The 17,268-nt window shown below is 35.4% G+C and overlaps 1 protein-coding gene across 3 annotated transcripts in view; it reads left to right on the forward strand.

Annotated features, from left to right (window-relative positions):
• Positions 1–17,268, forward strand: part of ZFPM2 (zinc finger protein, FOG family member 2) — a 303,211-nt gene that overhangs the window by 46,357 nt on the left and 239,586 nt on the right. For 2 of the 3 annotated variants that reach the window (XM_061373386.1, XM_061373385.1), the window contains exon 2: positions 15,632–15,790. The exons of the other annotated variant lie outside the window; for it this stretch is intronic. In XM_061373386.1, coding sequence (XP_061229370.1) covers positions 15,632–15,790 — 159 coding nt within the window. The remainder of the gene's footprint in view (positions 1–15,631; positions 15,791–17,268) is intronic. 3 annotated transcript variants of the gene reach the window in all.

Below are 17,268 nucleotides of genomic sequence, written 5' to 3' on the forward strand. Positions count from 1 at the left end.
GGTGCTGTGTATATGTTGTGTATTATATCTTATAAAACCCATGACTTCCATTATTACAAAAGTTCAACCTTGGATTTCAGTGCGCAGGAGCCAGGTTTGTAAGAAACTTAGTTCACAGTAAATTTAATTTTCAACTTGTATATGAATTGAGCTTTGGCTTTCTAGGGATGTGCTTTTGCATGCATGAAGAATGTCACATGGAGAGCATCGGTGAAGTTTTCACAGGGTTAAAATAGAACACCAGCAGACAGAAGAAATGTGCTTAATGGTGTAGAACTGGAGGAAGTATGGAGTGAAGAACTTGCCTAATATAGAGTCAACCTTGACATGGCCCAAACGTAGAGAGTGTTGACTGCATTCATGGATCTGTTGGAACTATTACCTTGGTGCTCCAAGTGCCCTGTGTATAATTAAAATCTCACTGGAACATTTGCTTTTGATTTGATCATTCTGGAAGAATTCAAGAATATTCTTTTTTACTTTTTTACCTTTAAGGCTATTTGATGCTGGGGTTGGAAGGGCTAGAATACTACAAAGTGCTCTAGTGGTTTGGTTCTTGATGAGATAGTACAAGAAAATCTGCTACATCTCCGGTATTATGGAATTGCAGAATGTTGAGCTTGTAAGGGACCTCTGGAGGTCATTTTGTCCAGTCTCCCTGTTCAGACAAGGTCACTTAGACATATGGTAGTACCTATGGCAGGAAATTAAAAAAAGGGCCAATTATCTGCTGGGAAATATTTTGGCAAAATACATTTTTTCTCATTAAGGGGAATTACATTTGACAAGTCTGTTGGGGAAAAGTTGCAGTTTATTTTGTGGATTAGTTGTTTAGTCATATGTTGCCATTATTTCTTATACCAATAGCAGCAGTACATAATGGTCACTGCTCTTATTTCCGTTGTAAAATGACACAATCTGATAGTAGCTATAAAGGTTTTATTTTTAAATGCTAATAGAAACAGGAAACAATCTTGTGATGTAAGAATACTGAGATGTTACATAAATATTAAATGCCATGTGTAAGGATTTAAAATACAAAATGAGAAAAGTCAGTACCAAAATTTAGGAGCAGTGAATGTGTCATGAATTAAACACTTTAAAAAGAATGAAAAATAGGGCTAAGACATATAAAATGATATTCTAATCCATATTTTTTTTTTACAGTTGTTTCTTATGACACAACTTTTCAAAATATTTAGCTTCACAGAAAAAGGTTTTAAAAGTATGTGTTTTGTCAGTTAAGCTGCTTCTAAATATTTAGAAGCTAATTTCCTTTGAAAGTTAATATGTGTAATTTAGTTTCTTAGTTTTATTTTTGGGCAGCCCTAGCAATTTTAAGATTATTTAGAGTAATCTGCAAGTCTTATAAAATAGAGCACTGCAAACTGATGATGCAGCTGTATTAGTTGAACTTCAAAAGGCTTCAGTGAAGTATGAAGTTTTAGTTGGAGGGTGAAACTGTCCCTTCCATGGAGGTGCAGGTATTTGCTCCTTATGTGAGACAAAATAACAAATAACTCTTCAGGATTTCTCTTTTAATAGGGGGAAAACCTTAACCAAATCAAAATTTATGCCATATTTTGATAATCAAATTGTAATAGTAGTAGAGCCAGTAAACTTCCCAAGTGAATAAGATAACAAGAGGATTCAGCCTGAAATAAGATTGCCTAATTTAAGTTTGTCATGTAGAATGAGATATTAGGAAGGTTGAGAAAGTAGAGGTGAAAAAAGTTTTCAGAACTCCTGTTTGCTATGAAAGAGAAGATGCGTTATTGACTCACCATTGCAAAAGCATCCAGTGGCCTAATTTGTAGTAGTTGTATTATTCCACAATTTGGTTCAGCAAAACAACAATCATGGTAAGAGAAGAGGAGAATGAATTCTTGTTTTGATTTCATGCTTATTGCTTTGAGATTTACATAGTCTCATAATACTACTTACCAGCCATCTGGTTTCCAGAGGAAAAACTTTTTTTTTTCTTACTGGAAAGGCTAGGACATAGCATGCACCATTTAAAAGCTCATTGACTGGAAATGACATAATGACTTTGTGTTTTCAAATTATTAATTAGCGATTAACTCAGAAAACCAGCAGGTTATGCCAACTCTAGGGGAAACACAATGTGTTTTGCGCAAGCTCGCAATTCCTACCAGCAAGAAATCAAATTAAGGTAGTAAAAAAGTGAGCGGGGTTGTTAAAGAAATGAAGTACCTTGTGGCATACACTTCTAGTTTATTTTAAAAGGTGTAGTTTGCTTATTTGTATTTTTGGGTTTATATACCTGTATGCATAAAGATATGTAACTGTGTCACATAAATGTTATTTTTCAGTAAATCCTCTTGTGCGTGTGACTTCGACTACAGTATGCTTATATTACATATTCCTGATGCAATGATGAAAGTCAGTTTTTTTCATGGTGACTGTAAGGTGTATATGCTGATGAAGTACAGATTAGTAGTCCATTATATTGTCAGTTATCACAATAAATGCTGTAGTGCTGTTGTTATTTGAAGATCTTAAAAAAACCCAGTACAAAACACATAGAATCCTTATGGTGCACCATTGTAAAGTACAGCAAATATTATCATTGTAATTAATCATAACTCATAATTTTGCAGGCAAAGTGAGAACTGAATGTCCACAGAGAACCTATGAATTAATATTCCTTTGCAGTGCACCCTCAGGTTGGGACTGCTTTACTGGAGGGGCACTGTTGATTCCCAGTTTGTGGCTTGTTGTGGCATTTTATTCCACTTGACTTCTCAGATTATTTGGTTTCTATTTAAAATACAGGTTCTTAATTTCTCTTACAACGTGATCTAAAGATTTAGTTCTAATTTGAGACCCTTCATTTTTGTTCTGCATATTGAAAAACTCCATTACGGGATTAAAAACAGTGAATCCCCTGTAGTTATTTCAAAATCAAAGCTCTAAGAATATAACCAACTAATTACATGGTTCTATAGCTTTTACATTCTGTTAAGTAGTATTTTTATTTGTCAAATGATAAGAATCTCACTAAGCTAAATTACCATTCATTCTAGTATGCATCTACTAGACAAAGATCATGAAGTTTGAGGTTTAGCTAATTCCTAACATCTCAGCTTTCCTTTGCTGTTACTTTAGAACTACCAGTTACTTAAAGCATGGTGTTTTTTTCCATGTGCGTCTGTTATATCACCTGCTGTGTATTTAAGTTTTCCCTTTAACTTTGTCGTTGAGTTATGGATAATTTAGGTGTGCTTACTTTTTATTGATGTCTAACCCATATTAGCAGTGAATTCCATGTACAAGTTTTGTAGCTTTGATAATGTTATTAGAGGTTGAATTTGGGCTTTCGGGCTCATTTTTCCACAGTATTCTGTTTAGCTTATATTTAAAAAAAAGAGGGGGGGAGAAGCAATAATAATTCAAAGAGAAACAGCAACATGTGAGAGAAGTCATGAGTTCATTGCTGATTTCTGGACCTTGAAAGTCCAGTTTCCTTTTTTTTTATTTAATTGCATGATGGCATAGAGAGATGAGAGGCCAGTTTCCATCTGAGGAAATGCAGCTAGAAACAAAAGATGAACAGGAATAATCTTCAGCAACATACAGAAGTAGGAAATACTAAATAAACAGAAGAAAAAAGACCCCTCAATTTTCTATAGCAGTATAGGGTGCCTTTGCTGTATGAGAAAAATACAAGGATTTTGTGTTGAAACTGGGGATGTAAAATTACAGTGAGTAATGAGTATGTATTCCTCTGATCCCTTAATGTACTTGATGTGAGGTTCTGCTTTCATCGTAGCTAACGTGCTGGCCATTAAATACACTGCAGCAGCATCATTAGTGGCTTCAAAGTGCTTCTACTTGCATGACATTTTTCCCTCCAGCAGGTGAGTGAGACCAGTGATTAGCAAATACCAATATCTATCACTCACTACTCATGTGATTGCTAGAGAAGTTCTGTGTTTGGAGTAAAGGATGCATTGGAGTTGGAAGTAGAGAGTGAACTTTTGCTGCTTTCATTGCTCTGAAAAGCTTTGACTTAGCCATGTGCAAGATAAAATTCAACTTATTTGGGGTACAGTGTTTGAAACTGCTTTGCTATAGTGGTTGTTGGTAAAGGAGATAGGCTGTAGAGAAAGACAGTACTGAGTAGCAAGCAGTGTTATTACGTATGCATTTGAGATACTGAATGCTGAGATTAGGACACATGAAGAAGCTTCTGTTGCTTACCAGTATCACAGTTTGGTATGTCTGGAGGAAAGGATTCACTGAAAATTTCTGGATCCTGAATCCTCAGAGGGTTAGACTAATCCTCATTAGACTGTTAGGAGCAGTATGATGTAGATGTTGTTTAGCAGGTGTTGACTGCTGGGTGTAGATTTGTCTGTTGGACTAGAGACCATTGAAGGTCCCTTCCAACCCAAACTATTCTATGATTCTATTCCTTGTTCTCATAGGTTGAGTAAAAAAACCCCAAAATCCTACTAAATTACTCCTTTAATTGTCATATACTTTATTGGACTTAAAATGAAAGAGGAGAAAGAGGGAATTTCCTTTATTGGAGAGGTGAATATCAAAACTTAAATACTTTACCTGTAAAAGCCAACATGAACATATGTTAAAAAGAGTTCCAAATATCTCATACATTTAGTATTTTATACAGTTGTATAGATATAAAAAATCAGTGATACTTATTGTATATGTAAGAAGCATCAAAGATTTTTATTTTTATTAGATACATAGAATTTTAATGAAAGACACAGAACTGAGAAGCCATCTTCCTACACAAATGATGCTTTATTTTTTTTTTTTTAATCCTATAAAAAAACCCCAAAGCCAACAACAATCCAAAAGCTTAAACAGTCCACTGGAACTAGATAATATTTTCATCAATCTTAGCCATTTATCAGGGGGCAAATTACATTACCAGTATTTCAAATTAGATTGCCAGTAGTTTCTAAAATTATTTTGTAAAAGTTAGCAGATAGGAATCATAGAGAAATAAATGATGGGTTTAAAAACTATACAAAATTACCATAATCCAGGGAAAAATGCTTCAGGGATAATATTTCTCTATAAGCAAACAGGAAATTTTCCTTTTTTTGTTGTTACATTTAAGAAAACTATTGATAAACTATCATTGCAAAATTACTCGTAATGTAGAAGGTTATATGCGAGCATCACAGGTACATCTCTGAGAGCTTTATACCAAACTCTGGTTTGATTTGTAGGCCTTAGGTAAAAATTTCCCTCAGGTATGGTATTGAAACAGGATGCTTGTTACCTCTGTCCTTCTCTTCCTCCTTTTGTACTATGAGAAATACACAGAAGAGCAGTCTGCTGTTAAGCTCTTATGACTGTAGGTAGATTAAGATAGCTAAGAGAGAGAGTAAATAGTCTTCTCACTCTGTATCTTTGTGATTGATAATATCTCCATAAAAAGTTGTTCCTCCCGATTTCTTTTGCATACATGAAGTTACAACCTTGACTGAGATGCCACCTTCTAACAAGTGTTTACAGAGAAGAGTTCATTGTCAGTCTCAGAGAGATTGCAAGTGTGGCTGCTTACATTGGTAAATGGGTGGTCAAGATGGGATAGAAGTAGGAGGAATGGGCTAGAACAATTAGTGAGTACAGTTTATGAAAAGATTTTTGTCACTGTTAGCACTTATTAATAGTTTCAAAAATCTGGTTTCAACTACAATCAACTTCTTTTTGAAATCTGTCCTGTGGGAAAGTAGTTGGTGATCTGGGGGGGGTGGGTTGGTGTTTGTTTGTTTTGTTTGTTTATGACTATTTCTGTTTTCTTGCTCTCTGATAAAATAGAACAATGTTTGTTCCAAAACAAACAAAAAATTAAAGTGCTAATGCCACCCTAAATATTGTAGACAAAAGAAAAGAAATACTTAAGAACCAACTTATGCATCTTGCTGTCCATTCACAGACACCAGACGTGCTCTTCAGTGCTCGCTTTCAGTGCTTTTCATTGAATGCTTAAGCCTTGAACATGCCAAAATGTTTCAAATTGGGAAATTTATACAGACAACTTGCTTACGTGAAAACACAGTAGAAAACAGTCATTTCAGTTTTACTGTGAGGGAAACTACTGCCTGGAGATTGACTTACCTGAATTTGCTGCACTGACACTTTGCATTTCAATGATAGCTCAGGTGCATTAGCCCTGTATGGTAAAAAAGCACAATTACTTTTTAGCCATTAAGACAGGCTTTGTAAATTTGTCTTAATGACACTGCTTGAGTTAAGCAAAGTAGACATAGGAAATAAGTTTAAATGCACATTTAATTGTGACTAGGTATTGCCTGTTGTCTCAAGTTTTTCCATTGAATCTGGAAAGAGTTGGCTCGTGAGACATACAAAATGTCTGAAGTGGCCTGTGTCTGCTCAGGGATCATCAGAAGCAAAGATCTGGCTTCCCAAGGACATAAAAGGATCTTTAGGAGAATCCACCAAAAACCTTCATTGTGGGACTGCGGCCACTAACTTGCTGAAAGATGCGATACAGTTCTCCTGACATATATAGGTGTTGAGAAAATGTTAAAGTTTGGACATAATTGGCTATTTTAATTGTGTATTCAGGAAGGAAAATAGGAGCTGAATCAAGATCAGTGACTGTACAGTAGGTGACTTACTGATACAAAAACCTCCTCCCCCTTCTTTTCTAGTTTAAATCACGTTCTATATTTCAATTATCCACTTTACCCTAGAGCAAGAGCAGATACTGTTATTTCCATTATTTTTCCAAATTATATAGATACATCATAATTAATACTTTCTGAAAAAGTCCTTTCCAGGATGAAACTTCTATCACGTATTTGTCAGAAGACAGAACAATGTTGCTAATTCTAGAAGATCCAGGTAACCTTCTGTTTTATTCTTTAGAGTACTGAAACACACTTTGTAGGTTTTATTTTCATATAGTGGCATGGGATCAGTTAAGATGCCTCTGAATTCACACCCTTCACTGCTACCGCTTCTGCAGTCATGTTGGCATCACATAACTATGGAATTCACTATTAAAACTTCCACTAACCTTTATTCCAGGGAGTAATAGTTCCAGAATGAAGTTGCAACTATTAAGTTTTCTGTACTGTCACTGGTGCATTACATCTTAAAAAGACCCTGGCATTTAGAGACACACATAGAAAGATGGGTACCTTGAGGGTTTTATAGTATGGCAACACTGACTGCCAGCAGGTAGGAAGGTTTGAGGAGGCGAAGATTCTGTGCCCTCTATGACAGTTATATTTTAAAACAATTTCAGTTCTTTAGCAAATATGATCTTTTATGATTATTTCTGCCTGCATATTGTGCAGTAACAGGGCTCATATTGAGGTAAAGTTGATAAAGCCTCAGATTCATCTGCAGGATAAATTTCTGACTTCTGTAGGCCATACAAGGTGCACTTTGCAAAACAGAGCCCCAACAGTGAAATAATTGCTGTGACTCTTTTATGGATAAAGGTGTTAGAGTACTAAACCTGTATTTCAGCCTGAACCCCTATTTGAAAACTGAGGTCTGATATTTAACTATAGCTCATGCGGCTCATGTTTTGTGCACATCTTCCTTTTTTTCCCATGCAAATGAAACTTTGGCATTAATGGTACACTTGCCTACTGTTGTTTGAAATGAATGTCTCTCTAAGCAGGTTTTGAATGGTCAGTTTTCCATCATTTCATAATATTGATTGATTAGAAATACTCCAGCCTTATTTTTGAGAGCAAACTGCCTATAGGCACAGTCAGTTTTGTTGTGGCCTCTTGGGTAACAGTAGGAGAAAAGAAGACAAGAGGGTGAATGAAAGTGAAGTTCCAAATTAGGGGAACATTTAAAGGTCTTTGAAAATTTTATATACAAGCACGGTTAATACTGTCATGTACCAAACTGCCAAAAGACCTAGCAGTAAGGAATATTAATCTACTTTTATAAAATCAAAGGGTTCATATTTTTTGCTGTAAAGAAATAATTTGAATAAAATTTGACCCTTTCTATAGCAGTCCGTGGGTCAAATTGAGCCTACTATTAAAATTCTCTAATATCTTTCTTGTATTAGCATTTCAAAACTCAATTTAAATATTCACAGAGCTCTTTTTTTTTTAATAAACTTAACAAAATTCAGGTAATTTCCTTCAACTTTCTTGATTGAAGGAAGGCAGTAGGTACAGATATAAAAAAGATGTACAGCTACGAGCAAAACCTGAAATCAATTATATATAAGAAATAACATAACACATGGACAGAAATTAATCAAAAGGAAAAATTTCTGCTGTATGATTTTCTTGGTCTACTACCTGCAGGCAAGGAATGTAAATGAAAAAAAAAATCAGCATTCTTCTTACAGATAAGGGAAGAATTAATAAAAATGTTTCCTTCCTACCAGATCCCCTGATGCAACTTATGTTAAAAGTGAGGGGCTGTAGGAAGAACTTACGTGTTTAAAAGTGTAGCTCCTTTTTTTTTTTTTTGCTACAGAACTATACTTTTATACTTTATCTTGCTGTTAAGTTCAATTACATCAGGTTGTTATGGATTTATAGTGTCCAAAGAGCATCTCTTTTCCATTCCTTTTTCTAATAAGTTGGTTGTTAAAATCATGGTCATAAAGTTTCACCCAGGCTGAATGTGAGGAATGTTTCATTCTGCTTGGGTGCCACAAACGAAGGTGTCAGGAGTTGGTGCCGTCTTCGAATATGGACATAACTTGTGAACTTCAGCCAATTTACATAACAGACTGGAGAGATTCAGCATACGCAGGTAGCATTGTGTCTCTTGAGTATAGCTGTAAAAACATAACAGGGATGACAGAAATAACTCAGTTAAGCTAAATAGAAAACTCAAGGGACTGAAGGAGACGTCTCAGTAAAAGTGGGAGTGGTTTGTTTGACAAATATTGAGCTCATTAAGAACTATATGTAAGGATTTGTTGTTTGGTGTGTTTTTTTCCTAAACTTATTTCCCAGTTTGCACTTCAGTCACCTACTGCCAATAGAATTTTTAATTTTAAAGCTATTTCTGCAGTGGTCAGTTTGTCAAGATTAAGTATTGCTGTCTGCCACCTAACCGAACTGTATTTAGGCACTGTCTTCTCCTTTTCTCTCTACTTTCATGGAATTACACAATTTCCAGTTCTCACAGAGAGGAAGGGAGAGGCAGTATTTTTTATGATGAAATTTGAAAATTAGGATCTTTATTTACTAGAAGCTGAAAAAGAGAAGTAGAACGGACAGTCATTGGGTCTGGTTGTTGGGGTTGGGGGAGCAACTAGTTCAATAGGAAAATTTTTTGTATTATTTTCTTTTATTATCATCTATGATGTTAGCTGCTGTTGTATACTTCCCTTTCTGTGATTGATCTAGATACCTCTAGTTGAACATTCTCCTTCTTAGGGGAATATTGAATGTGTCAGTGATTGAACAATACCAGGCAGTCCTAGTGCTTGACAGAAATTGTAAATTTATTCTACCACTACAGCATATATTAATCTCGTGTTTTATCAATCTTCATCGTGGTTGAACATACAAGGTCTGAAATATTTGAGCCTGGACACTTAAAAAGCCTCTGCAAAACCCATACGAAGGCCAGCTTCCCAGCAAGGGATTTGGGAGTATGTTTTTGCTAATGTCTTGTGAAAACTTCTCTGAAAGGAGAAGCTGGACTGTTTCTGTTGTGATTGTTCAGATCACTGCTAAGCTTGTCTTCAGGATGTTGTAAAAGCATAGGCTTTGGAAACAGCCGCTCCTTTCAGTTAACTGTATGGCTGAAGAAGCAGTTAAGAAGTCTTGTATAGAAATCTTCCCACAAGGAAGCGAACTCTGAACTACTGTGGGGTGTCTTAACCCCAACTGCCAGATTCAAAGTGAAGTAAGTTGAACCCTCTTTAATATTTTTAATGTTACTGACTGAATGATGTGAATCAATACAAAGTATTTGCCTGCTGTTTTCCTTAGGTGATCGTGTTTAGAAGAAAATGTTCTTGAAACAGAAGACAAATTTTTCTCAGTTTATTTTTCTGAAGCTTTTCCCTCTGTAATCAGAGGGCATCACATACCTGGGTTTTACTATGAGCTAAAGATAATCTCTGTGTGTGGCAGCATGTTTTCTTAGGAAATATTGGATGGATCCTACAGAACATGCATGATGTTGATCCAGTGAATTTCAGGCCTCTCTGATTTATTGGAGTTGTTATTATTTAATGCTACTATGTCTAATTATACCCATTAACCTCTCCCCAGCCACTCACTGTCAAATATTGTAGGCTTTCTGAAGCATTCTTAGTTTGTTAAGAGCACTGATTTATGTTGCTGCTCTGGGAATGTAGGAGAATATTGGTAGGTGGGAAGGTAGCTAACCACTTAACATTTTCATGAAATAATTATTTCAATGATACTTTCCCACTGTGGGATTTAAGTGCAAAGCGCTGGATAGGAAAGCACATAAGCGTGTGCTTTATTTGAGCCTGCATTTAAGTGGTTTCATTTAGGGAGAATGCTGATAAATTTGTCTAGCGAAATGAATACAGAACTTCCCCAGTTTAATGTTACAGAATTTCCATTATTTCATTATGGTTACAGTACCGTAAAACTGAAGTCATGCATTGATGTATCAAGACTTAACATGATTAAGGGGTCCAGTGCTCAAATTTGTGTTCTTATGAGTTTTCGTTGTAGCAAAAGCATCTTTTGTGAAATCAGTGCAAACCCTTCGGTGGTTCATTCTTACACCTTTCCATGTTATTGAGATTCCTACAGTGTTGATTTTGTTTTGTTTAGCTAAACATGGCCTATCCTTTCAAGTGATGAGGTAGCATCTGTTACTCGTGTAAATATTGCCACTTACATAGCTATCTTTTTGTGTTTGTATAAATGTTTCTGCATTTATATTTAAGTATATGACTATTTGAGAAAGATTTATATATCTTTTTTGCATTTAATACATTAATAGTGCTAAAAAATATGTCCTTGAGTGTCTGTAAATCTGGTACAAATTAGGGAGCACAGTTCAGATTTCCCCACACTGCACTGCCAAGTGGCCTCAATCAGAAGTAATTTTCTCCATGAAGGCACATGCAGCTCACTCCTCAGCCTCTCCTCAGTAGATATTGTTATTTGTATCAAATTATATGTGGTTTTTCAAAGTGGACTACTGTGTCCACTAAGCTGTACAGATTTCTGTCACTTTGGCTCTTTCGTTCCTGTCACTAAGTGTACTGTTTTCTACTGCCTCGTTTGTCTATGTTATTTGAAAATATATTTAAGATTTATGGTCATATCAATAAATATTAATGAAATAAAGTAAGTACAAAAAAAATAACAAACCTTTCAAAATTGTGTATTTGCTTGTTTTATAATGGAAATATTTTTTTTCAGGACTTTATGCAAAATCTGCAGTGAAGTAATGCAGACTTCTTTTGCCTTTCATACCACCATTGAAGATGAGAGATTGAATTTTTACCTAGTGCATTTGGGAATTCTTAACTGTATCTAGCTAATCAGAAGTGCTTCAGAATCACCTCTCCTTGGATTACATCACGTTCTTTTATAAAGTGCTAGTAGGGAAAGAATTGCTTAAACAAAAAGACAAACATCTAGAATGTCTCTGGAATTAACTATTCAACTAAATTCTTAACCCATTTCAGTTTGAAATGTTGCTGTTTTATTTAAGCCTAATCATATCTCAGAGCTGTTACTGTCAGACCACTGTGACATTCAGATGAATTTCGGTAGTAGGAATTACTTGGATTTGCATTGCAGTGTCATTATGGCAGTTGGTGGTTGTAAAGTCACACTGATCAGCAGTTACTGAAAAGGATTTTTCATCAGAACAGGGATGGGACCTTAACCCTGTTCCAGCTGAAATAAAAGCAACAGTACCTCTTGTGCCATAGGTACTTCGTAACATGATTGGTTGAAGTAATGAGTGTAATACCAAATCAGTTTAAAAGAAATGCAGAAGTATAATATTAAATTAAGTGATTAAACTGTATTTGGACTGTTGAAGGTAATATATCAACATAATAACAATTGGGGAAAAAAGCACTATCAGGAGAAACAGTTGAGAGAAACTATTATTTTTAAAGACTTATTTTTGTCTATATGACACTGCATTTTTAAGTATTTTAAACTGGGGAAGAAGTTGAGTAAATGCTATGTAGGTTGTTCCCTAAACGGAGAAGCTAGTAAAATTTGAAAACCAACCTATACGTTTTTAAACCAGATAATTTCTTAGTTCTCTAGCTGACTTGATTTACCCATATCACTAAGAGGCTTCTGGAAGCACATGGCCAAATTAGGCAAACATGAGCCTGCAGAGTTTTTTTGTTTGCATGAGTCAAGAATATATAATTGCGTATGATCTTTATTGTGAGGGTCTGAAGATTTATTTTTATTCATTGTCTATTTATGTGCAAGTAATTAGATTGAGCAGTCAAGAACAGAGTTCAGTCTGTTTATACTTCTTAGTAACTGGCTGTTGATTTTACTGTTTAACCTGCTCAGTGTTTGAGTAATAATAGCCACAGAAATCAGGTGTTGATAGTTCACATGAAACTACCAACCAAGAAACACTGGTACTCTTGTGGGTTGGTGTTATTCATGTTGAACAAAGCCTTACTCTTTAGTTAAAGTTACCAGTTTATAGCTCTAGGCATGAGCTGATCATATTTGAACACTTAAAAGACGACTCAGGATATGTATGACAGTTTGTCCCAAGGATCAGGTTGTAGATGGGTGATTTAGATGAGGCAGCAACAGCCTGAAACCTAGGAAAAATATTTATGCACTGATCTGTCAATTTCAGCAGAAGTCATGCTGTTTTTTTTGAGTGCGGTATCTGATGTTAGCCCCTGAGGTGAGCTGTTACGTAAATCTCTGATGTGTGTCCGTATGTGACTGGATAAACATCACTGGGTTTTGTATGTGGGTTGGCATATGCAAAGCGAAAGCTAATATAGATGCATGCGTGCTTCTGATCTTACTTGGATGTGACAATCTTTACATTCCTGTTTTCAAATGCTTGGACACGTAACTTGAGGAAGTGTTACATACCTGTTCATAGGTAGGATGTATCTGTGGAAGTATTTGTCAAGATTTTTTTTCAGTCTGAGGTTTCTTGAAAAAAATAAAGACCTAACTCACAAAATGACAGGGGTTTGAACCTGTGCTGTGGAGCTGGTGTGTACATTGTACCTTCTTGGAAAGAGCGTCAGTGGAAATTATGAGGTGTGTGTTTCCGTGACTGCTGCAAATAAAAGCATACCAACTGCACTTCTTAATTAATGTGTGGTGATTATTAGCTTGTTGATTGTGTACTGATGAGCTGATCAAACAAACCGGTTTAACATCTAGAAACAGACCTAAATGTCATGTATACACGCCAATTGAATTACTTGCAGGTACTTTGCTTTTGCTGTGTTTTATAAGGCAATTATTGAAAAAGTCAAATGACAAAGAGCCAGTCATTCAGCAGGAAACTGACTTACACTGAAACACCGGCTGAAGTTTACATTTTTTCCTTCAAATTTAAAATATTTTGAAAAATTTTGAAAGGCATGTGACTGCTTTTGTAAACATGGCATTTATCCATCTTTATACATGGCAGAAACGTATGTTTCCCTAAAATAGCATATTTTTGTGTTTCATTGTGTTTGCTTGTCCTTCCTACTTTATTTTTCCAGATATTACCAGGAGTGCACATCAATAAGTGGCTCTACAGATAATGTCACATATTGATAATATTATGAAATATGAAAGGTACTTTTTGATAGTTGATGCAGAACCACTTGTGCTTTCATTTCTGCTGTGAAAGTGGACACATGAAAGGTGCCAAATCTGCCCATGTTTAGCTGCAGTTCACTGCTCCAGTGCATGCTACTGCTTTGTTCTCTGTTCCGTACAGTGTGATACCCACTCTTCATTCTCTGTGCATATGCAGTTGCTGGATTTTTTCCCCACATGTCTAGAAGGTGCAATTAACAGTAATGGATACTTTGATAGTGAGGATCTTTATTTCTTCAGTCATAATAATAGCCCCTTATTTTAGGAGATATATTGTTGAATGACAGCTAGTCATTGAGCTAGTTGGTGGGTGGGTGTCTGCAAAAGCAGGTTCATTTGGTCAGATTCTCATCTGGCACAAATAGTCCTGTTTCCATGTAAGAAAGTAGGCTATATTAATTTATGGAATCCCAGCTGGGAATCTTAATCGATTTCAATAAAAAGTAGCCATCATTTTCCTCTGAAGCAAGAATTACACAACCTTGCATAGAATGAATTTTGCTGTTTTAATAAATGTAGGTAGTCACAGGTTCATAATGAATTATATAAAATTAGAGTGTAGTCAATATTTGATTTCTTTTAAAGATTTATCCCTTTTCATGAAATGCAACAGAATCATTTAAGTATTGTATCTCAGCATGATAGATTATATAGGAATAGTGTATTTAATACTGGAAAACTATCATATAAATACAAATTACATTTTTTTTTCATTAGCTATCTAGCTTTCATTTCAAGGAAGAAATAGTCAATTATAAATGAGGGTGTCCTTTTATTGGAGAGTGAAATATATAATTTTTTCAAGCCTCAGCCATGTATAATGAAATCTCTCTTTTGAAATCCAGTCCGAAAATGGATTTTGAAACATACTGACATTTAATAAAATCTTAGTTAAATTAAAATATGTTCAGTTATTTCAAATCTCTATTTAAATCTGGGGTAATTTTCTACATCCTGCACAGGAGATGTCTTTAGCAAATAGTTACTATTAACTAGTGATTGTAAAGTGATAAGAAAGAGGAAGTTTTCATGTTTGAGTACATTCCAGTTGGTAATGTGAGTGTTCTGTACTAGATCTGTCAGGCAATGGCTCTTCAAGAGGATCTGTAGCAGTGATATTGTCTAGGTTACTAAAAGAAGGATCAAAGACGCCAGGCTGCCATTTCAAATTCAGACTCATGTCCTGCTTCTGTAACTGGCTTATGTTTCTGCAGCCCTTGGCTAGTAGTTTACCATGATAGTTGTTTCGCCTCTGTGAAATAAAGTGATAGTCTGTCCAAGTCCTGTCCATTGACTGGGAGTCTATTAAATGGTCTAGCAAATGGGTGATCATGGATGCCATCAGGTTCTGGTTGAAGCAAAATAGCAGAATAAGCTGAAGTTTATACTGTCAATACCTTTGTAGTAATTCACTGTTGTCAGTGCTGTTAACTTGACAAATGAAGCTTGTAAAGGAAACGTGTTAAGTACTGTAATTCAGCATCAAAAAACAATGACTAATAAACAAGAAAAGGCTCTTCACTGTTTACTGGGGTTTACGAATGTAGCTTTGATTTCTATTGTTAAAACTGTTTAATAGTGGAGCCTGATGAATAATTAAAAAAAAAACATGTATTACTAACGCACTATTAATAGTACTTTGCATATTCTGATTTGAAGTCATCAGGAAAACAGTCACTTTCAATTTCAATTTCCATAAAATGTTATTTGTCTAATTCCAGTAAATGCTGAACACAGCTGTGGAAGGAAAAACTAGCCAAAGACCTCCAGTTATAAGTTCACTAAGGCTGTGTTTCCCATTGTCCTGTTAGATGGTTTTGCCACAGTGTTCCTGATTCTTTTTAAAGGGCCGCTTGAGGATGCCATTGAGGATGAAGAAGAAGAGTGCCTGTCTGAGGAAAATGATACTGTCTCAAAAGAAGACTTTCCATTGGAGGAAAGCTTTTCTGCAGAGTTTGAGCCTGAAAATCTGAACTGTGAAGAAGTGGAATACTTTTGTAATAAAGGTAATCATTGTAGCCCGCCTCTTGAGGAAATACTGGCCATATTCTGCCCAGTTGGTCAAAAAGATTCTTTTTTGTTGTTGCTGGTTGAAATCTACAAAAGTCCTGTTAATACAGTACCTTAAAAATAGGAAAAAGTCACTTGTGGAGTTAAGTCTGGCAGGGGGTAAATATTTAAATAAGCTGGAAAATGTACTTTTCAGGGAGGTGAATTGTCTTGCCTTTAATATTTTCCTCCAAGAATGTTATTTTCTATATATTTAACCGTAGAGAACAGGCCTCAGAAGTCAATTATTATCAGATCCAAAGCCAGCAATGCAGCCTGTCTGTTCATTGCTTCTTTGCCTAGGAAACATTGCTTGAAAACCAGATTGTGTCTGTAGATTCTAGTATTAAAATAGAGCTTATTATGGAACTTATTATGCGTCGCAGAAAAGTAGTGATTTGTGAAAAGATAACTTTTAAAGTTGCAGGTGCCTTTTTGATGCATTTGTTACTTGCAAATTATTGAAGGTAGAGGTATTTTAGCATAAACTGCACCAGTTCATCCTTAACCCAATGTTCAGTCTGCAAGGTTGTGCTGTTTCCCATTCAGATGACAAAAAGTGCACTATCGTACTGTTTAGAACATTTATTTAACTTACTTTCTGCCAGATTTCTTGATTGCTTTATTGTTTGTCTTCTGCAGGTAAGGATGCCTATCAAATAGCTGGAGTTGTTGTGGTGATGTTCTTCTGTTAGTCCACAATGCCTTCAGGCTTTTGGATATTGATGATTTCTCTGTCTGTCCTTTCCCAGATACTGACATACATTTTCTCATGATAGCTTGATATGGTCCTGTTTTTGTCTTTGAGAAAGTAGAATAAATCTGAAGAGTCAAATGTTATGACTACAGAATATTAGTCTTTCCTAGAATCTTTAGTCATCAGTGGAGATGGCATAAAAATGTATTTTCTGCGTGTCCTTTAAGTAGCTTGCAAACTTTTGAAAATATAATTTACTTTTTGTTCTACAGGTTCTTGATACTTAGTTGGTATCCTAAGTCAGTCTAGTCAACAGCTTAGAGTTTAGCTGCTACAAATCTTACTCTTAAGGAAGAGAGACCAGAGTATGAATGGAAATGCTTTACAAATGGAGAGTTAAGTGCTATTATAATGGTACTGTAAACAAATACTTCAATTACTGTGCATTTACTTGTTCACGTGCCTCTCAGACATCATTTTCCTTAGCTGAGAAAAAGTACCATTCCTGTTACTGGCATTACTAAATAATTACTTAAACCACTATTTGCATACTTACACTGGCGTCTCTTGAGTTCCTTCTGTCAGCAGTGGAAGACTATGCACCAGTGTTAGTTCATATCAGTTTGATATCGCCACTTCTCTATACTTCTTACTGCATTTCTAGGGTACATAAATGGAAATACTACTGTTTTGGGTGAAATCCAGAAAAATGCATTTGTGTTTGCTTGTTTATGGCAA

The sequence above is a fragment of the Neopsephotus bourkii genome, unplaced genomic scaffold (assembly GCF_033783945.1).
Source record: "Neopsephotus bourkii isolate Nb327-2 ecotype Australia unplaced genomic scaffold, CSIRO-AGI_Nbou_v1 NB_1630, whole genome shotgun sequence".
Taxonomy (NCBI): Eukaryota; Metazoa; Chordata; class Aves; order Psittaciformes; family Psittacidae; genus Neopsephotus; species Neopsephotus bourkii.